Source organism: Peromyscus maniculatus, chromosome 7, assembly GCF_049852395.1.
Source record: "Peromyscus maniculatus bairdii isolate BWxNUB_F1_BW_parent chromosome 7, HU_Pman_BW_mat_3.1, whole genome shotgun sequence".
Taxonomy (NCBI): domain Eukaryota; kingdom Metazoa; phylum Chordata; class Mammalia; order Rodentia; family Cricetidae; genus Peromyscus; species Peromyscus maniculatus.
In genome coordinates this window covers 64,009,951-64,031,485 of record NC_134858.1, presented here as the reverse complement: position 1 = coordinate 64,031,485, position 21,535 = coordinate 64,009,951, and the positions used below count along the sequence as shown (strand labels likewise).

General features: G+C 39.4%; 1 protein-coding gene across 22 annotated transcripts in view; it reads right to left on the bottom strand.

The window, feature by feature from the left end:
* Positions 1 to 21,535, bottom strand: part of Herc1 (HECT and RLD domain containing E3 ubiquitin protein ligase family member 1) — a 163,870-nt gene that overhangs the window by 17,203 nt on the left and 125,132 nt on the right. For all 22 annotated transcript variants that reach the window (XM_076576547.1, XM_076576558.1, XM_076576562.1 and 19 more), the window contains exons 52-68: positions 20,940 to 21,067; positions 19,381 to 19,508; positions 16,985 to 17,185; positions 15,711 to 15,841; positions 14,491 to 14,690; positions 13,976 to 14,081; positions 11,322 to 11,468; positions 10,844 to 10,945; positions 9,641 to 9,814; positions 8,622 to 8,915; positions 6,540 to 6,605; positions 6,244 to 6,369; positions 5,244 to 5,382; positions 4,012 to 4,193; positions 3,190 to 3,345; positions 2,038 to 2,160; positions 885 to 987 (exon numbers count right to left, since the gene is read on the bottom strand). In XM_076576547.1, coding sequence (XP_076432662.1) covers positions 885 to 987; positions 2,038 to 2,160; positions 3,190 to 3,345; positions 4,012 to 4,193; positions 5,244 to 5,382; positions 6,244 to 6,369; positions 6,540 to 6,605; positions 8,622 to 8,915; positions 9,641 to 9,814; positions 10,844 to 10,945; positions 11,322 to 11,468; positions 13,976 to 14,081; positions 14,491 to 14,690; positions 15,711 to 15,841; positions 16,985 to 17,185; positions 19,381 to 19,508; positions 20,940 to 21,067 — 2,506 coding nt within the window. The remainder of the gene's footprint in view (positions 1 to 884; positions 988 to 2,037; positions 2,161 to 3,189; positions 3,346 to 4,011; positions 4,194 to 5,243; positions 5,383 to 6,243; positions 6,370 to 6,539; positions 6,606 to 8,621; positions 8,916 to 9,640; positions 9,815 to 10,843; positions 10,946 to 11,321; positions 11,469 to 13,975; positions 14,082 to 14,490; positions 14,691 to 15,710; positions 15,842 to 16,984; positions 17,186 to 19,380; positions 19,509 to 20,939; positions 21,068 to 21,535) is intronic.

The following is a 21,535-nucleotide window of genomic DNA, read 5'->3' as shown; positions in this document are numbered from 1 at the left end:
TGCCCATGGAGACTAGAGGGTGTTGAATCCCCTGGAATTAGAGTTAGAGATGGTTGTGGCCCACGTGATGGACGTTCTTGGAACCAAAGTCAGGCCTTTTACAACAGCAGCAAGTGCTATTAGCTGTTGAGCCATCTTCTCAGCCCCTTATCTGCTGCTGCTGCTGCTTCTCTCTTCCTCCTCCTGTGTGCACACACACATGCCATACTATGTATGTAAAGGTCAGAGGACAATCATTTCTTTTTTTCAGCAAGTGCTTTTTTTTACACATGCAGCTATCTTGCCAGCCTGGAGGAGTGTGTTTGAAGGATGTATCTTGTCCCCCAGCTGTTTCCCCCGCCCCTCTCTCCGCCTCATATCTACCTTGAGGTGAACAGCTTTGTTCCTCCATTCTCTTTTCCCAAGAAAACCACAGAACTACAGACTGAAACTCTGAAACCAGGAAACAGAACCATCTTTCTCCCATTCTGTGAGGCGATGTACCACCCTGATGACACAGTGAGCTAAAACAAGGACTAAGTTCCTTCCCTAAGAAAGCTCGAGCCTCACAGAGGACTCCGTGTTCTCCCAAGACTAGAAACAGTCCCGGTTTACTTCCTCCTCTCTCACCCCATCCTCACCCACCGCTCAGCCTCTAGACTGACAGCAGCAGAAAGGAGGAGGAGGAGCTCTCGGCAGGGAATCCTCTAGCAAGAGTGAAGGCTCTCACATGAGCTCCAGTGGAGGGAGTTTGTCCTTGAAACAAAATTCATCAAATAGGAGCAGAAAGGAGCAAAGGAACAAGGGTCACAAGGTAAACACCACCCAGACACTACAAACCCAGAAGGCAAATGTTTCTATAATGTACATGTATAGAAGACAACGTAGGCTAAAAGATACCTTACCTTGACCAAAAGTATACACATGACCATCCTTGGTCAAAGCCACAGAGAACTGAGTTCCACAAGCAACCTTTTTAATTCCAATTCCGCAAAGGATATCAACTTTCTGTGAAATAAAAGTACAAGGCATGTGCTCAGAAGGAAGAACAAAACAAAACAAAAAAACATGGGTTTTCCTACTGGCATTTACAACATCTAGTAGGTCTCCAATAAAAAGGCCAACTGTCACTGACTTGTTTTACCTGAGCCATATTCCTAAAGATTATTTTCTGCTACTGCTCTAGGTGGTAACTGAGTGTGTGGGAGAAAGTGTGCAGAGGCTGGGAAGTGTGGCTACCATTCTTAGGGACTCACGTAAAGTTGAAGCATTCCACTGAGGAACAGAAACCAAAGAAAACCACGACCTTTTAAAGAACACTGCAAGATCCTGAGAGACCACACGCAGCTACCTGTCAGTTTGCTTTCCTTTTACTTTTCCCAGGTGATAAAGGCTGCCTCTACATTCCCCAGAAAGGAAGTTTTCTGCTTCTCTGCATCCCTATTTGAACATTCTTCAAAGCAACTATTAACATGTCACAGGCTATATATGATAGCAAACTGAACTTGAAAACAAAGTTGGAAATCATGTCATGATGCTTTATTAAATATGTAAGGAAAGCCCACATAACAAAGCTGCACAGGTCTGCAGAACCAAGAAACCTAATGAGCATAACTGTTCCTAGTTTATTTTCTATGCACTCATTTCTTATATATATGTGTATATATGTTGTTTTGAAAGATGCACAATTCAGTGGTAAAAAGCTGACACAGTAACTGCAGGCAGAGCTGTAAAATCTGCCCATGGATCTCTCCCTAAGGACCCTGGCAGTCTGGTTTCCCCTTTATATGGGACAGAGTCACTCAGCACTCAGCCTGTCTGCAGAGACAGAGACTTATCCTTGCAGAATGTTTACATCCATTGCACTTTAGTAATGGCTTATTTAAAAGTCAAGATCTAGAATGTTGGACATTTGAGAATAAGCAACTGAAGGCCTTAAACACTCATTACAAATTACAAAATCTTCAAGCTAAAGCATTTCCAATTTACAAGAGGTGCTGATAAAAGTGGAATCTAATTACTATTGTATTCAAACTGAGGTTCAAGGCAGTAACTGACCTGCGGGGAGGATTTTGCAGTGGAATTTCCTAAGCCCAGTTTTCCATAGTCTCCATCTCCAAATGCCCACACCATGGAGCCATCGGCTGACACTGCCAAGGTGTGGTTCAGCCCACAGGCCACCTGGAGAAACAGCAGGGTATTCAGTGAGCAGATCATCTTGCCTGAACACAAACTCTGCTTCCAGAACTTTTTCTTCTTGACTGAAAATTTCATGTGTTGTTTTCCAAGATTCTTACTAGTTTTGGTAACTGATCCAAATGTTAAGCCAAACACATTAACCAGAATTCCCAAGATACTTAAAGAATGCTTTTCTTCAAAGTAAAATCCTTCAAGCATCTGTAGCTAACTAAAAACATAAAAGTACAAAAGGCAGGGGAAAAAGTACACATAACCAAGCAGTGGTGCACACCTTTAATTCCAGCACTCAGGAGGCAGAGGCAGGTGGATTTCTGTGAGTTTGAGGCCAGCCTGGGCTACAGAGTGAGTTCCAGGACAGCCAGGACTGTAACACAGAGAAACCCTGTCTCAAAAAAAAAAAAAAAAAAAAAAAAAAAGGTACATGTAACTCAGAAATATTCCCTGACTCCAGAGGCTGTCTCAGCAACGACACAGGAAAAGTCAAGACATCTTACCCACGATCGAGAGACACTTTCAGTGTGTTTATGCACAGAGGGAAAATTCAGCCATCCAACTCAATGCTGCCACACAGGAGCAACAACCAAACAGCACTGTGTAAAGGCAGTTTTGTTGTTGTTGCTGCTGCTGCTGTTTGCTTGTTTGAGATGAGTTATGACACATAACCTCAGCTTTGCTTGAACTCTTCATCCTCCTGTTTCAGCTTTTCAAATGCTGGCATCACAGGTGTGTGTTATCACACCCAGCTTTTTAAAAGACTTTATAGCAAGTTGTAGTAGTACTTTATGGGCAGTGTTTTTTAAGCAGTCACATCCAAAAATTAGGAGCCAAAAACTGTGAATTTTTCACATTGAGAAAAAAAATCATAAAAAAATTATAAAATATGTCACACAAAATGTACAGACCTTAAATGCAACTAGGGATTCTGGTCTTTCAAACAGGAAATATCTAAGTGCAGACAGAAGAGGTAAGAAAATTACTATCACTAGAGCACTGTATTGACTTATGCCATGCCTGTCCAATCTGATATCCCTCCAGCGCAGTCACTCTCTCTGGAAGTTTTTTGTTAGAGGTGTTTCCAAGACCCAGACGACCATAGTCACCATTCCCAAAAGTGAAGAGTTTGCCATCTGATGTTACTACTGCTGAATGCTTGAAGCCACAAGACATCTAGGACAGAACCAAGGAGAAAAAGGTTTGTAAGAAGAGAGTTTAGGAAAGAAGCCAGTCAGTTTCAGTTATGAATGTAGCAGTGCATTTGGCATACAAGTGAAGATCAGGCCGTCCACCTGCCTACACAACCCTTCTGGTCTGCCTCAGCAGGTTCAGGAAAACCAAGGAGTCCCTGGAATAACTGTCAATCCTGTGGCTGTGTACACTGACCTAGTCTAAAGGAGATGATGAGTGGAAAAGTTTATAGTAAACCCCGGGGTGTTATGTAGTTTTTCAACATTATCTTATATCACCAGCTGATATAAGATGACAGACACGCGCATCCCTTTTGCAACAAAAAGGATGGGGTTAAATAAGGCTCCCCCTCTACCTACCAAGAACTGTAAGGTAGGACCTAATCCTGTGGTGTTTTTTCCAAGACCCTTGCAGCATTGTATCCTGGACCAAGTTAGATGGCTTGGAAAAGTTAAGTACATTCTAACATTAAAATCTATTTAATTCCTGAAAAGCTCAATAACGAGCCTGCATAACCAAAAACAGTGGATCTCTTATACCTCTCACAGAATCTGTTTTTATACTTATTTCTCCTAGCTGAACTTCAGAATGCTATTTAACAACTCCGTATCTACATTCAAAGGCAAACGTATCCACGCCAGGCCTGACCTGTACCACTTCTTCTCCTTGTAAGGCCTCGATCTGCCTTGGCCGCCGTTGCCTGTCACTGTTCCCATGGCCAAGTTTGCCGTAGTCTCCGTCTCCCCAGCTGAAGACTTCACCACTTTCTGTCAGGGCCATTGAGTGCCCATCAGAGCCACAGGAAGTCACCAGCTGAGTCACCACAAAGCCTAGAAGATAACAGAAATATAAGAGGTGTTAAATGGTAAAACATTATTCTTGAAGCTGCTATAGAATGCCCTAACATGTGAAATAGTACTGTGAATAACAAACTTTTTAAATCTTTAAATCAAATTTACAGACACAACCTGGCAAAACTGGGAGCAGTCACACAAACTAATGAAGATGAGGGAGGTAAGAACAGCGGTTACAGCCACTAAGGGTGATGATATTCTAGCCACTCCTATAAACACTTTCAAAGGACTGTCTCATTTCTCCTTCCACAGAGATCTAGGGCACAGACAACAACACCCCATTTTCTATAGTTGCAGAGACTGAGTTGCAAAGTAGTGTAGTGGTTATGGAGAGCCAGGGACAGGAAAGAATGGGTAGGAACCCAGCCTGTGTTTCTATCTACACTGCAGCACTCTACCATCCAGGTCTGTAGGAAGTTCCTGTCAACTCACTGGTATGTCTTAAGTAGAAGCATTTTCTTAGAGTCCTCTGTGTTCTCCATGGAACAGACATGCTCACTCTACAGCCTGTGGGCCAAATACATCCTAAGATGGCTACGGATACAGCCTAACACATTTGCAGATGACATCATGTCACATGTTCAAAGGAGATTCCTTATTGTAAGCTTTGGGATCCATGAGACCCTGTAGCTGCTTTTCTTAAGGCATTCTTTCTCAAGTCACACAGAGCTTTGCCAGAAATGCCCTTTAAACTCTCTAGCACAGCTGGAGATTTTCATGTGGACTGGTTTTTATGTTAATGAAACACACACATGACTCCCTAGTCACAGTTTAACAATTTTAAAGAACTGTTTGCAATTTTAAAACAATTCCTTTTCCTTGGGTCTCAAATACATACCTGCTGCTGGATTCTAGCATTCCTACTTATGAAACAGCTTCAGATGTGGAAACTTAGGCTGTATGCGTTCCCTAACTAGAATCCAAACATAAGCAAACCCCACGGGTTCGCCAAGTTGACAAGAGTTCCAGTAGATGCACATAGTCAGGTCACAGTTTCTAACCATTTTAAAGTCAAGGTAGCCTCACCTTGCAGGGCTGAAATAACAGTCAGTACATGAAGGTCATCTGAATTTCCTTGCCCTAATCTGCCATAGCTTCCTTCCCCACAGGCCAACACTGTGCCATTGGCCTGGATGACAAAGGTACAGTTCTGACCACATATAACCTAGTATAAAACACAGGATAAAAAACATTGTCTTTATTTGGGTCGAATATGATCAAGATACACAGTGTACAAGCATGAAATTATCTAAAATAAACCTTACCTCCCCGTTACCCTCACTGTTAATCTCTAGCTTCAGACATTGTAGGTGATCCATGTATCCGAGGATATCTCTACCAGTTCTTTTCTCCTTTGCACCAAAACTGGCTTACCTGTGGCTTCCCTAAAACCTTCGATTATTATAATTCTGATAACAATCAAGGCCCATCGGAGGCCCATCTGAGATAAGTTATGAGAGTTCAGCTAACTAAACTAAAGTGTGTTGCACAGCTAAACAGCACAGGTAAGAGAAGCAGGAGGGAAGGTGGGTGCAGAAAGAGGCAGAAACTGGCGAGGACCACAACAGGGAAGAAAAGTGGCTTCTACGGCAGCGTAAGTAGGAGAGCTGAAGTGAAATGAACGGCCTCAAGGACAGTTTGGGAACACAGTGCCCGGACTATTAGATGGAGAGAGGAGTACCAATAAAGTCTGGCTAAAGGTTCTAGGTAGTTCTAGGTAGTTCTAGGTTCCCAAAGAGAACAGTGATTAGATTAGCTCAGCTTCCACAAATATACACTGCATTGGCCTAATACATTGTGATATTAATTCACTATACTTGGAGGCAAGAACAATTTAGAAACTTCTTAAAATGTCTTGAGTACAATAAAACCTTAGCAAGCTTTCATTTGGAGGCCACAGATAAAACGAGGTTCTTTAATGATTCACCACAATGACTATGAAACTGACAAGCTTCAACCCAAAGTAAGTTCCAGACAGCATTTGGAATTCCCACATTTCTTCCCTAGTCTTTACTCTGCTAGTTACCTGTTGGGCCTGTGAGAATGAAGGAGCAGTGGCTGGTACCATTACATTTCTTCCCGCTTCGGCCAGCTGTCCATGCCTGCCAGCACCCCATAAGTAGACATCACATTTACCTCCCAGGTGCCAGTCCTAGAAAACCCACAGGCACCTAAAGTTAGGATCATCCAGTTGCTCAAACAAATACATACTGAGCACAAGCATGTGCCAACCACTACAGGAAACAGAAGGACACAGATATATGCATTTACAATCAAAAGACTGACTGAAACCCACCACATAGTAATCTTATCTTTACTGACCTCAGGCCTGGAAGTTGCCCAAGACATAATTTGTTCATCCATGCCATTGATCCACTTGCTGTTATCCTGCAAGACAGAGCACACATCACAATCAACGATGCTTTGTCAGGATTTAATCTGCTCCTGACTACAGATAAAGCTTCCTTTCTAAAGAACATGGTGATATTAGGACAAGTCAAGAATAGTTGTTCTTATTTTGTTTTTAAGAAAACAGGGTCTTGCTATGTTGCTCAGGTAAGCTGGCTTCAAACTCTTGGTCTCAAAATTCTCTTGCTTCTTCCTCCTAAGAAATTGGGGCTATAGGCATATGCCACCCCATCCGGCAACTCCAATGTCACAGTAGTTTCAAACTTGCACTTTGCCTTCTAATATTTACTTTTATTATACATGTTTTCACTATCATTGTAGCCTTGATTCAGTGCTAAAACCATTTGGGGCTGGAGAGATGGCTCAGGGGTTAAGAGTACTGGCTGCTCTTCCAGAGGACCTGGGTTCAATTCCTAGTATCTATATGGCAGCTCACAACTGTGGTAATATATTGTGTACCCTAATAAAATGCCTGAAGATCAGAGAACTGAACAAGCCACTAGATTAAACATAGAGGCCAGACAGTGGTGGCACACATCTTTAATCCTAGCATTCAGGAGGTAGAGATCCACCCTGGATCTCTGAGTTCAAAGCCACCCTGGACTACATGAGATTGACTCAGTCTAGGAGAGAAACAGAGCCTGGCAATAGTGGCACACACCTTTAATCCCAGTACTTGGGAAGCACACACACCTTTTTAATGGCTGGGCGGAGAAAGGTATATAAGGCAGAGGAGACAGGAACTGAAGCTTTTTGGCTGAGGGACCCCTTTCTGCTAGAGGCCTATCGGCTGAGGCTTTTTTAAACTGAGGAGTTGGTAAGGTAAGAGGTGGCTGTGGCTTATTCCTTTGTCTCTCTGATCTTTCAGCATTTACCCCAATATCTGGTCCCGGGTTTTTTTGTTTTTGTTTTGTTTTAATTAAAAAACCATTTTAACAATTTGTGTTACACACAACTGTCTGGAACTCCAACTGCAGGGGACCCGATACCCATGGCAAAACACGAATACACATAAACTAAAATAAATAAAAAAAGATCTGTTTAAGAGCACCTATGAGGGCAAACCATGTACAAAACCTACAGCCTCCCTAGATTCTTTGTCTGGTCTAGTGGGTAAGTCTCGTCATCGATTTGGGCTATAGTTTCCATATCTATAAGATGATATTAGGGCCAAATGGTGTTCAAAAACACCTGTTATACTCTGTTCTATTCTATTCTATTCTATTCTATTCTATTCTATTCTATTCTATTCTATTCTATTCTATTCTATTCTATTCTATTCTATTCTATTCTATTCTATTCTATTCCACTCCTCTCTTGTCTATCATCTGTATGTATGTGGTGCTGCTGCTGAACTCAGGGCCCTGTACATGTCAGGCAGGTGCACTGAGTATAACATCCACAACAATATGGAAGACATTTCTTGATTAAAAAATGATATATTCAGATAATTTTCCTCAATTCAGTTATTTGTTGTTGTATTTACATTTTTATGTTCAAATATTTGCATATATAAACCTTAATTAAGGTTAAGTCAGGTGCTGGCTTGCACCTCCTATATTAGCATTTTACCTTTATCATCATTTCTATAGCTAGACACTATCAAATACAGTCAAAAAGAAAGGGCACCAAACACTCTTCTGTATTCTCACTTGATGCTGATTACTAGCATGTTTAAAGTGTGGAGTAAATCAGAATCTCTATGTGGCATAAATATCAGAGTGACCAGAAGAAAACTAAAAATGTGTATGATTAAGGCACTTGACAAGCACCTACAGATGAAGATAACAGAAAAGTATGGAACTATGTATGGAGTCAGCAGATTCAGAAGGGCTCTGTCACCTGAGACTTGAATAGGCATCCAACAGAAAAGTATATTCCGTTTAATATAAGGGCATGCCACTAGCTAGTCAAGCCAGCAAAGTAACTGTGGCATACCAAAGCAGCCACGGTGCAATCTCCACTACAAATAACAGCAGCTCATGCCTCACTTACCATGAGGAGTACTAGCTCATCCTCGGGCACAGGCTCTAGATCTGGGACAGTAAATGACTCTGGAAACTGTGCTCCATTGGTCAGGGCTTCTGCAGCCTTGATTGTGGTTGAGAAGCATTCTAACCAGGCCCACTCATTAGGATTCCAGGATGCAGGGTCAGGGAGGCAGTTCTGATGGTGTGGTGGCACTGGAGGACTACACAACAGCTGATCCAGATGAAGGCCCACAGCAAGGGAAGCCAGACACTGCATGTAGGGGCTGTGAACAAGCTGGTCGCCACAAACCACATGAGGCTAAGAAAAAACAAAAAACAAAAAGAATGACGTGTTAAGGAGCCGATGTCAGATATTCTGAGTAAACTTATGAAAGCTTATAGAGCTAATAAAGAAAATTCTACATAGTCTTTACTCAATTTTCTCTAATATGTATAAATTAACTTATATAATCATACAATATTCATCAAAACTAAGAAACTTATGCTGGCACAATATTAGTCAAACAAGAACTTTATTTGGTTTTGCCACTCATATCCCTTTTTTTTTTTTTTGTGTGTGTGTGTGTGTATGTATTTTTTCCTGATTATAAACAAGGTATATAATACGTAAATCAAAAAGATTCGGCTCTTCTCACATTTCTTCCTTTACCAAGAAAACCTTGGTAGTCATCAAAGACAAATTCTCTTTTACGGCAGTCTTTAATCATGACAGAGCAAATCTATCACAGAAACCATGAAAATTAAATCCAGGCAGATTCTTCAGTGAAATTAACTGGGTATGGAGTGAATAAATCATCTGAAAAAGAATGTATCAACACTACAAATTTGAGGGTTATAGTTTCATTTTACTCAGGTGAAAATAAAGAAAGAATGGGCTTAAGATTACTGAACAACTGACTTCACTTCTGTCCCACTAAGCTGCAATTATTTCCCTCAAATGTCCTGTCCCTGTGGGAGGGATGAGTGGGGTGGAATCCGAATTCTAGAATACCAAGTACTATAGGAATTAGGGTGATGAGTTACCTTTTCATAAGCATATTGCTCTTGAAGCATCATGGGTAGCCGCTCCAGAAATGCTCTCATGCAGGGAGCCATGTTTAACCCTAGAACACCCTGTTGTTTCAGGGCTGTCCTACAGGTTGCTAAAACATGATTGGCAGAAGCCCATTCTGCTGTACAGTTCACAACCAAAACATCCTGGTAGAAAAATAAATTATGCCATATGATTAATATATTTAAATAAAAGATTAAAAATCATTCCATCATTAATCAACCTGAGAAATTCTCTCCAGTAATTGGATTAAATACTTTTCCTTTTTATATATAAAAAAAGTCTATGAAACTTTAAAACATCCTAATTTTAAGTAAAACAAGTGAATAAAACAAAACAAAAAGCCACCTTAACAATTTTTCCTTAAAAACAATGTTAATTATCTGCTAGTTCACAGGACTTGTAAGACTAGGCATTCAGTGCACTTCACAAATCTGACATGACTACAGGGACAATAGTAGAAATGAAAATAGTTGTTTCCTCAGGAACACAATGCAAAAGCCCCAGAACTGCCCTAGTCTATGCAGTAGACTCCATGGCTGTTTGTACTGCTTAGGACGCTACGTACTATATTACTAATCTTAAAAACATCCTAGGCTTGATTAGCTTTTATTTTTATTTTTAGTAGGACCATTCACATGAAATTATAGCTTCTTTTAACACTATTTAAGCACATAAAATGTAACTCAAACAGCACACTGGCTTTAATCTTTGAGAGTATGAACACTGCTATAGGGTAATACCATACATCAGAATTTTTTTACAGCAGGTGGCTACCACTTTTATTAGCCTCTTAAATTTCAAAGCCATGATATATTTTGGATACTTAAATGCTTTTGAGATTTTTTTCCCCACAGAATATTCTTTTGAGATATTTAGTGCTGTCAAAATTCATGTGAGAAAATCAGAATCTACTTATGTTTTCCAATGGAACAACTTAAAAAAAATCAAATCAAGTACTTTCGGCAAAGCCCAGGTACATCAGAAAGAAACTAAATAAGAAATGAGCATCCTCAGATTCTAACCCCTTTCTACCATTCAGTAGATGCATTCTCTTGGGCAAGCAATAATCTTTCAGGTAGCAGTTGTCCCTCTGGGCAGTGAGAGGCTTAGACTGTAACTTCTAACACTTCCCCAGGCTCATACTCAATGACTTGCTGGGACTGGAAGGTTACCTTTGATCTATTTGAGCAGGCAGCTACCCCAACTTCTGGAATCCATACTGTGGTCTGAATAGCTCCAGAGCCTATCACAACAGTTTGTAAGACAGAGCCATCCTAAAATGAGATATATTTATCAGTGCTCATTTCCTGACTTTAAGCATTGTTGACACAACATCTGTTACTTTATATTCACAAAATATACATTAAAAAATTATAACTGAGCTGAATTCAACAACATTGACTTTTAACCTACTTTTCACTTTATAGCCACTTTTCATTTTAAAAATACTTATCAGTAAGAAAAACCAAAGGACAGGAGATTGGTTCTACAGATGATTCATCTATCTTATACAAAGAGTCATCTCTATAGGAGCTTCTTCATTACCTAAGACACTGTTACATGAAATATTAAGATTAGTTAATTTTAATTATATATGATCTAAGATAATATAAAATGTATCTTAACATTAAAAAAAATCTGTGTTCTTACCCTTAAAGACCAAATGTTCATAAGCCCTCCAAGTCCACCAGACACCAAGGCCAACCCATCAGAACTGAAGGCCACAGTCCGAACAGGAGTGATGTGTCCCCGCAGCTGATAAACACACTTGGCTCCTGCCGATTTCCTACAGCCATCCTACAATTAATTGTTTTGAATATGTATTAGTTACAAATAACGTACAGGTTCGAGATTCTGAGACTGGAAATTTTACATGTCAGTAGTAGGAAACTGGGGATTGAGGTAGAGACACTTTCTCCCATAGTTACTTAACTTGATGAGCAACAAGCAAGCAGCAACCTAATTTTGTTTCTATATTTTTTAAAACTAATTTTCTGTCCTTTTTTGTTTTGTTTTGTTTTTTAAGATAGGGTTTCCCTCTGTAGCCCTGGCTGTCCTGGAACTCACTCTGTAGACCAGGCTGGCCTAGAACTCAAAGACCTGCCTGTGTCTGCCTCCTAAGTGCTGGAATTAAAGGTGTGCACCATCCCCGCCTGGCTAATTTTCTGTTCTTTAAACAAGCAGAAATTACTATATTTCAAAGTTCCAATATCTGTGGGACAGAAAATTTTGACTTTTGCTTGTGACCAACAGCTTGACTTCATGTAATTTTTATTTTCTCACCTATCACTTGTGAACTACATGTAATCATTCTACATAAGCAGGTTTCCCTACTGTCAGCTGATGGTTCTGTCTGTAACACTGTTTTGGGTGGTACTTCCCTCCTATCATTTAGCTGGCTACTCCTTCCCTTCTCCCTGCAATTGCTTCCTCTTTATTCTAGTTAAGGATAGTACCAGAGGCACCAATCTACCCAAAGGCAACTAAAGGGAGCTTCTTTCCTCAAAGGGTGTTTGAATCACAGACAGAAAGGAGCTGCAAACTCGTAGTTCAGAGATTCAGTTTAATCAGGCACTCAGTATTTAAAGAAATGTAAAATGGCGATATTAGTATCTTATTATTTGGAGTTTTTACTTAATAGTAGGGGTTTGGCTTCTATTTTAAAAATTAGATACTTTGTTAACAACAGGCTCTTAATTCTACAGAAGTGGCAATCAGCTGGGCACTTGATATCAACATTTACTAAACAGGGTCAGAGCCCACCTAGTAACTGAATGCCGAGGCTCTGAAACATTTGGAAACAGCAAAAGGTTTCTGAAAATATCATGACCAAAAAATTAATGCGAAACCAAACACGTACGGACGGACCCCAGGCGTCTCTGACAGTGACTGCCTTTGCACTGCAGACCCTGCTATAGCCGTGGTTCTGAGTACGTGCGTCTCCCTGCACTGCGCATGTTGTCCCCTGTGCAACACACACCAGCGAAGGCTTCATGAAACACCCTGGTTAAAATTTGAGATTACATGCTATGAATTGTAGTGATTTCTTTACATACAAAGTTTTCTGTTCTTACAGAAATGTAATCGCTTAATTACAGAAAACAAAGTCTTTTTGTATTTTCCGATTACCATTCATTAGCAAGCATCAAACTAGTATATCTTTGGGTTGTACTGAATTTGAGTATTTGATTTTAAAACTTGCTGTTTAAGTCACTGACCAATTTAATTTTTCAAAAAAATCTTTTGGCTCAGAATTAGGACAGAATTTCCAACAATTTTGAAATGATTCTATTTATACACCTGCCATTCTGTACAATGCACTGATGCAAAACCGTGTTCTCAGTACTGACAATTATGAAATAAACAATTGGCCAACTCGGAAGGACTTTCACTATCAAACCCTCAGCCAAGACTTAATTCTTTAATGTAAAAATAAACATGCACATGTATCCCATAAGTATGTAAATTTGCTTTCCTCTTTAATAAATGGTAAAATCAGATGTATAGCAAAGAATTGATCTAAAATAAATTTCATTATGATTTATTATCGGTGAATGTTTGCTGTGCTCACCTACTTGATATACCCACACAGGGTTGTGTACGAGTTTCTTAGGTGAAGAGGTTGAGAGTAGAAAAAGTCTAGGAAGTCTACTCTGAGATGAAGCATGCGTGCCTCCTGGTTTTGTCTGTGCTTTCTCTTCTTCATAACTCCCAGATTCATGAGTTTATGTGACTTGTCTAGATGTCTTTGCAAGTATCTAAGTTTGTAACTCTTCTTTCAGCAGGTGGGATTCTTTTTTTTTTTTTTTTTTGGTTTTTTGAGACAGGGTTTCTCAGTGTAGTTTTGTGCCTTCCCTGGAACTCACTTTGTAGACCAGGCTGGCCTTGAACTCACAGAGATCCACCTCCCTCTGCCTCCTGAGTGCTGGGATTAAAGGCGTGCGCCACCACTGCCCGGCTCAGCAGGTGGGATTCTGACATTGGTAGGAGATGCCCTGGATGGTAACTCCTACAGTGTCACCCCACTGTACCTGACTTCACTCAGGACTAGTATATCCATAACACCCATTTTATTCATCACCAACATGATCACCACTCAATACACAGTAAACACCTCACAGCAACCAGTAATGATAGTGTTCTTGACTTATAAAAATTACATGAACTTGAGAAAGCATACAAATTACAACAGTTATTACATTTCCCTGATGGCTCATGCCCTTCAGGTATAGCAGTAAATGCCTTACTGAGGAGGAGTTATTGCACTATAGTTTCAGATAAAGTCTTAAACAGCCACACATTACCTGACAATTTGATTCCTGGTCCCACCATCCTTCTGAGCTACTCATACTGGTCTGTGTGGTATCTTGTGGAATACGCCAAACACACACTAAGCCATTCTGACAGCCACTTAATAAAAAGATCACAAAGGAAAACATACCAAATGAAAATCTGAAAATCTACTCTGTACTTCTTTTAGACAATCTCTAAAAAATTTATTCATTCGTTTGTTTTAATGTGCATTGGTGTTTTGCCTGCATGTATGTCTGTGTGAGGGTGTTGGATCTCCTAGAACTGTAGTTATAGACAGTTGTGAGCTGTCATGTGGGTGCTGGGGATTAAACCCGGGTCCCTCTGGAAGAGCAAGTACTCTCAATCACTGAGTCATCTCTCCAGCTCCCTCTTAGGTAATTTTATGGTGTTACACATTATAAAAATAGTAACAGACACTAAATTGAGATTACTGAGAAGTCATACTATTCCAAGTAACAGTCTACACGACCATAAAAGTCAACACACACACAGATTTATAACATACGTGGCCATCAGTAACTGCAACTTGGCTCCTTTCCCTGGAAGGCTACACCAGGCGATACCATTTACAGTGGATGGATGACAGAGTGAATGCAGACAGCGCCAGCATCCTGAAACCGGCCCCCAGAGTTTCACAGTTTCTTCTTTGGCACATGTCATAAGAATATGGCCTGTTGGGTCCCATTTCATACTAACAAGAGTCTCCTTAAAATGGTAGGGAAAAAAATCAGAATAATACTTGCTTCACAATAAGTATTTTATATTATTTGTGGATGATACGTCTATAACACAATTATTTTTATATGAATCTGATATTTCTACATAATTCCTAATCTTAATCAACTTGCCTTTTAATACAGTCTACATTATATATCAATTACGTCAAAGGTGAATAAATGTCAAGATAAATAAACTTTGAAAACCTGGCTCTGAAGACATACAGTACTTTTCCTTTGCATGTGTACATACTGACTGCTCATCATTACAATGTGAAAAGACAGAACCAAAAACAGAAAGAAAAAAAAATCCCTCACCCCAAATTAGTGAAAATGCATATGAGAGTCTAGGGCATGTTTTGTGTTTATATGTCTTGACCACTGTGCTCTTCTGTTTTTCTTTTCATTTTTTTATAATTTTATTTTATGCATATGAGTATTTTGCCTGCATGCATGTCTGTGCTCTATGTGCATGATTGGTGCCTGCAGAGGCCAGAGAGGGCATAGGAATCCCTGGGACTGAGTTACAGATGGCTGTGAGCTGCCATGTTAAATGCTGGTAATTGAACCTGAGTCCTCAGGAAGAGTAGCCAGTGCTCTTAAACTCTGAACCATCTCGCTAGCCCTCTGTGTTTTTTTTATAATCCTCCTTCCACACTTCTCAACTCCTGGTTTCTTGCTTGTATGTCACCTGACTGGGTGGCCCTGTAAACATCAGACTGGAAACCTCTGAGGTTTCATTAGTGGAAAGCCTGGTATTAATGGAGATACCCTGGGCAGGGGATATTCCTGGGGCACTCCTATTTTACTCTTTTGTTTCATTTCTTTTGTAGCTTGATTTTTTTTTAAACACAGATTTTTCCATATGAACACATGGCACAAAGACTTTGTGTAAAAACAGATTATTAAATCATAGTAACCAATGCAAAATATTGTTGAAGATACTACTACCAAACAAAACTACAATAGAAGAATCAAGAAAAGCAACCATCTAGAAGATGGCCTTTACCTTATGTGCATCAATAAGAACAATGCCTCCTTTCTCAAGTGGTTCTTTTGTTCCCATTAACAATTTTCCATCAAAATATCCTACTGCAAACGGTCTGTCTTCACTGAACCAGGCAATGCAAGTGACAGATACTACCATGAAAAAGATATAAAAGGATGAATTTGTCATTATCTAGACACATAACTAGACACTTTGAAAGAGATCTGTGCTACTATCATCACAGCAAGAAAACTTCCACATAGCTCACAAGTTAGAACCTACAGCCTAGAGCCCATACAAATCAATTTAAAGAATGTCATTTATGACTGAAAGAAATGACCTCATTGTTAACATTTCATTCTTTTCAAGGAGGTTTTGTTAAAAAAAAAGAAAGAAAGAAAAGAAAGTAACAATTTGGTTGGTATTAAGGCACTGTACCAGTTCTTTGGGGAAGAATCTACTATAAAAACAGAAGTAAAGTAGCATAAACCATAGAAAACCATCTGCTCGCTTCCTTTGGATGCCCTAATTGGTGTTCTCAGTCTCTCAAGACTGTCTACCCCAGCCTCTGGTCACCACTGCTTTTCTGTACGCTGTGAGCTGGTTAGTAGGAAATAGTGCCTAGAGGAAGGGATGGGGAAGGCTGAGCAGATGGGAAGATTTTCCTTCTAAGCCTTTCGAAACTCTCTAGCTTTTGAAGCCTGTGAAGTTATCAAAATTTTAAAAGTGGATTTTAAAAAGCCCAAACCCAAACATAACAAACAACTCTCCTGCCAAATAGAATACCATACAAATAGGCACTGTGATCTATGAATTACTGGACTTTACCCAAATAACTACTAAAAACTGCTAATAAGCCATGCACTTACTCAAAGGTACTCGGTAAGAAATAACAGGCAGAATTTGTTTCTTCTGCTGAGTCCAGGAACCTTCCTCCTCCATCTTCCACTATTTCCTTAATTTTACTCAGTGGTTAACAACTTGTTTTTAACTAATGATTTTTCTCCCCTTTGACAGCTCTATCTTTTAAGTTATATTTGGATCCTGCTATAAATGTTAAATCATTCACACAAAGGATGAATGACTAATATGGAGAAACAAAGTGAAGTCTCCCTTTGTCAGAGAGATACAGTAAGGGGCGGGAGAGAAATAGATTTCAATTCAATTACTAATTAAAATCAAATACCTAGAAATTTTAGAGAACAAAGTCAAAAGTAACATTCACTCATCATTTATACTCAACCAAAACCCTTTTTGTCTATTTGTCTAATTTCTTGACTAGTGTAACTTCTTACCATCCTTTCGATAGCAGTGTTCCAGTTCTCGGCGGTGCATAGTGGACACGTCAACAACTTCGATCAATCCTAGAGACCCATCCATCCGTCCCACCAGCAATAACTCTGGAGACTCTCCAGACCAGGCTGTAGTTGGACCTTCTTCTGGCCAAGCCAGGGCAGACACCCAGTGAGGCTGAATATCTACTAATCCTTTTCCTCCTACAGAAAGAGAAATGTTAATTTACCCTTTTAACTCTTTGTTTTTATTTATTTATTTTTGTTTTATGTGCATTGGTGTTTTGCCATGAGTACCGGGTCCTCTGGAACTGGAGTCACAGACAGTTGTGAGCTACCATGTGGGTGCTGGGAATTGAACCTGGGTCCTCTGGAAGAGCAGTCAGTGCTTTTAACCACTAAGCCATCTCTCCAGCCCCCTATTTAACTCTTAAAAAAAGAGCAAGTGTGGCGGCACACATCTCTAATCCCAGCAATGAAGAGGGGTGTGTGTGTGTGTGTGTGTGTGTGTGTGTGTGTGTGTGTGTACATATATATGAGAGAGATCCCTCTCTATATAGATCTCTTTATATATATATATATATATATATATATGTTAAATAACTATATATACAAATATATAGACAGCAAGAACCTGTCTCCAAAAATAAATAAAAATTTCAAAAAAAAAAAAACCAAGAAAAAAATACTTATTAGTTAATACACCCATGCAGTCTCCAATTTACAACAGCCTATGAATCTAAACGTCTGTGAAAACAAGATTTTTTTACTCATGTCTTATATATCATTCAAGCCAAGTATTTTGCACAACTATGTATAGAACAAAGTACTTCTACAGAAGACAGAATCAAGGAACAGATGTAGTAGCAAATGGCAAGCACTTAAGTGCTTTTCTCTTGCTAGCAAAGTGGCACATGTTCCTTTCCAAGGACAGTGGGAGGAGGCTGAAGCAGCATCACAAGACACTTCTGCTTCTGGTGTAGATGTAACCGTCTTGTTAAATAAGAAACACAGAGCCAAATACAGAGTTAAAATCTAAGAGGTCAGAGCTAATAGCAAGCCATAGCAGAAGCTGGACGGTGGTGGCGCACACCTTTAATCCCAGCACTTGGGAGGCAGAGCTAGGCAGATCTCTGTGTGTTCAAGGACACAGCCAGCATGGAGACACACACCTTTAATCTCAATACCAACCACAGAAGACCTGGAGGTCCGTATAGATGGGCAGTGATGAGGAGGTCATGTGGTTGGGTTTATAACCAATGAGAAGGCAGAACAGAAAGTCAATAAAAAGCACAAACACACAGGAAGTAGTTCTCTTGCGGAGAGGTAGGACAGCAGCGGCATTGAAGGGTAAGGTTTTTAATCTCAGCTCTTAGCTATTGCTCTGACCTCTTGGCTTTTAACTCTGTATTTGGCTCTGTGTTTCTTATTTAACAAGGCAGTTACATCTACATTCTGGTTTATTTGTTTTTGACATAGGCCTCATCATGTAGCCCAGACTGACCCCCAACTCTCAGCAATCCTCCTGCCTCTGTCTCCCAAGTACTGAAATTCCATGGACCATAATGCTCAATGACTCCTCATAACTACTGAAAACCCAACTGATATGAATAATTTGCCTACAGCTAAGATTAGCTAGCTACTCCTCAACTATGTGAATGACAACAGCCATTTCTTAAACACGTAAAACTAAACAAATACTACTAGTAAGTCTATAATTACAACAGTATTTTTGGATTTCCCAGAGAAACACAATAAAAACTGACAGGGAGACTGAGATGGCTTAATGGGAAAAGGCACTTGCTGTTAAGCCTAATGACCTAAATTCAATCCCTGGGATCCACATGGTAGGAGAAAACTTCTTCAAGTTGTCCATACACGCACCATGACATATGTGTAAACGCACATAAATAAATGTAAAAAAGCCTAATAAAAATGTTTATCTCTGCCCAGTATGGTGTGCACGCCTTTAATCCCAGCACTGGGAGGCAGAGGCAGGCAGATCTCTGAGTTTGAGGCCAGCCTGGTCTACAAAGCAAGTTGCAGGACAGCCAGGACTGTTACACAGAGAAAACCTGTCTTGAAAACAAAACAAAAACAAAAATTTACCTCTGAAAGAAACATAAATGAGCTATTTCAAGTGACTGAACATTATATAGCTTACAGCCTCGCAACTACTACCTCTCCTCAAAGCCTGCTTACTGCTGCATTAAAAGAAGCTTTGGTTTATAACAGTAGGTATCTGAAACTTCCAGGAAGTGCATCCTGTGCAGGATTCTCATAGCTGTTGAACAGCTCATAGATTTCCAGGTAAAGAGAAGCCAAGCCACTGCTTGACCTCCAAGCCTCAGTGAGAGGATGCTGAGTTGCATCCACTGCAGTAGTCTCAGGACTCTTACCATTTACTTGCCAGATGTTCACCATCTTTTCCAAAGCCCCAGCAAGGTATTTGCCACTGATACTCCAGGAAACCGGTGAGAAGCTTGGGTCGCTGGGTGATCCAAGGCTTTCCTCAGCATCCCCTTCCCTAAAATGAAACAGATGAGTGTGTAATTTCTATCCCCATTTTTAAATTTAGTAAGCTAAATTTCAAACCTTAAAGCAAAGGGTACATACAGGCTAGTTATCATAGGATATTCTTAATCAGCAGTATTTATCATCACAGAGAAGATGTCAATTATGAAAGAATGATGCTTCAACTACTCATAATTATGACAGAATTTGCCAGTAAAGATATTCAAAATTGTTATGAGTTGTAAACAGGTAGTATTCAGAATACACTGATTTTTGTATGCCTAATTTATACAGAAGGTTTCAGGAAAGGAATCCCATGGAGAGAAAGGAACTTCACCAAATTCACCGTTGGTTGTGATGCCAATTCAAACAGCCATTGTGAAAACTAGTTTGGAGAGTTCTCAAAAATTAAAAACAGAACTACCATATGGTTCAGCTACTTCACTCCTGGGCATATACACTGAGAACTCCATACTCTATCATTGGAACATTTGTACTCACATATTTATTGCTATGGTTTGTGTTTGTTTTTACTGTAACATAATTGGAAGTAATCTAGTTGTCTATCAACAGATGAATGGATAATGAAAATCTGGTGTCTATAAAAAATAGAATAATATTCAGTTCCACATAAAAATTTAATCACAAAATTTTTAGGAAAATGAATGGATTTAGAATGTATAATATCAAGTGAGATCACACAATCTCAGAAAGAAAAAAAACCATAAGACCTCTTTTATATGTGGGAATCTGGCCAATCTAATACATGCAAACAAATGTACATGTGGGTATAATACAATCTGTAGAAAAGAGAACAAAAGGGTTAAACATTAGGAGATGAGGAAGGACTAAATGTGAGTAATGGACATGAGTTACAAAGACGTATATAAATCAAATGTGTTTTAGTTTGAAATCTGTCGTGGAGTTTCCATTCTTTGTGGTAGATAAGCACATAAAAATATATTAAATAGTGCCAGTAAAATCCAGTGCAATGCTTCATAGCTGCTGTTCTAAGTGGCTGTTCTGACTATACAAAAGTCCAATGTGATACACAGACTTTGAGCTTGGTTAATTTCAATGTGTGATTTTTTTTTTATTTGAAAACTTTTAAATCAATTTAAAAACATAAAAGAAATAACTACATCTAGTTACAATACTATAAGAATGCAACATGCTGATACAAAACAATTCCTCTAATTCCCAAATAACCACTGAAGACTGATGAAAATTAATATACTGTACTGTACTATCTAACTAAACATGTATTTGCTAGTAGGCCCTGTTCAGATTTTTAATAAGCCTAAACATACACTCTGGAGATTTAGAAATACTATCCTAAGAGAAAAACCTTTCAAGTTTTAATGAGAATGGACTATGCTAACATAACCAAGGTGAGGCATGCTAAAGACTGACTCAGCTTTACGCCAGCAGAACAAGCACTTACAGTCTATTGAATACACAGGTCTGTTGCAGTGAGTACTGCTTCTTGGTGACATTCCACACCCGAATAGTGCCATCGTTGCCACTTGTAGCCAGCAGGCCTTTTTTATTACACCAAACACATGTCATTACCTAGAAAAGTGAAGATAGATAAGCCAAGTCAAGTTTTGATTTAAAGGACTTCATCATTTGAAGTTCTATAAAAAAGCTATCTACCATGAAACTGTAAAAATATCCATGGTGTAATCCAATATATATGGTTTCATTTTCTAAATGCCTTGTAAAATACTTATTTGAAGTACAGCTTTAAAGTACTAGGCCCAAACTCCTTCAAATTATTTGAGATCTATTAAGATCTTTTTATACACTTTTATTTTATTAATTACCACATCTATATGTATGAATGGGGGGAGAACACCTATGCCCAGTGGCAGTCACATTTTGGGGAGTCAGTTCTCTCCTATAGTATTGGTTTCCCTTGGGTCATCCGGCTTGGATGGTAAACATTACCCAATGAGCCATACCTTAAAGGCTCCCTATTAAAATCCTAACTAAATGTTTAATTCAATAAAGATAAACATTATAACATGCTGAGAAGGA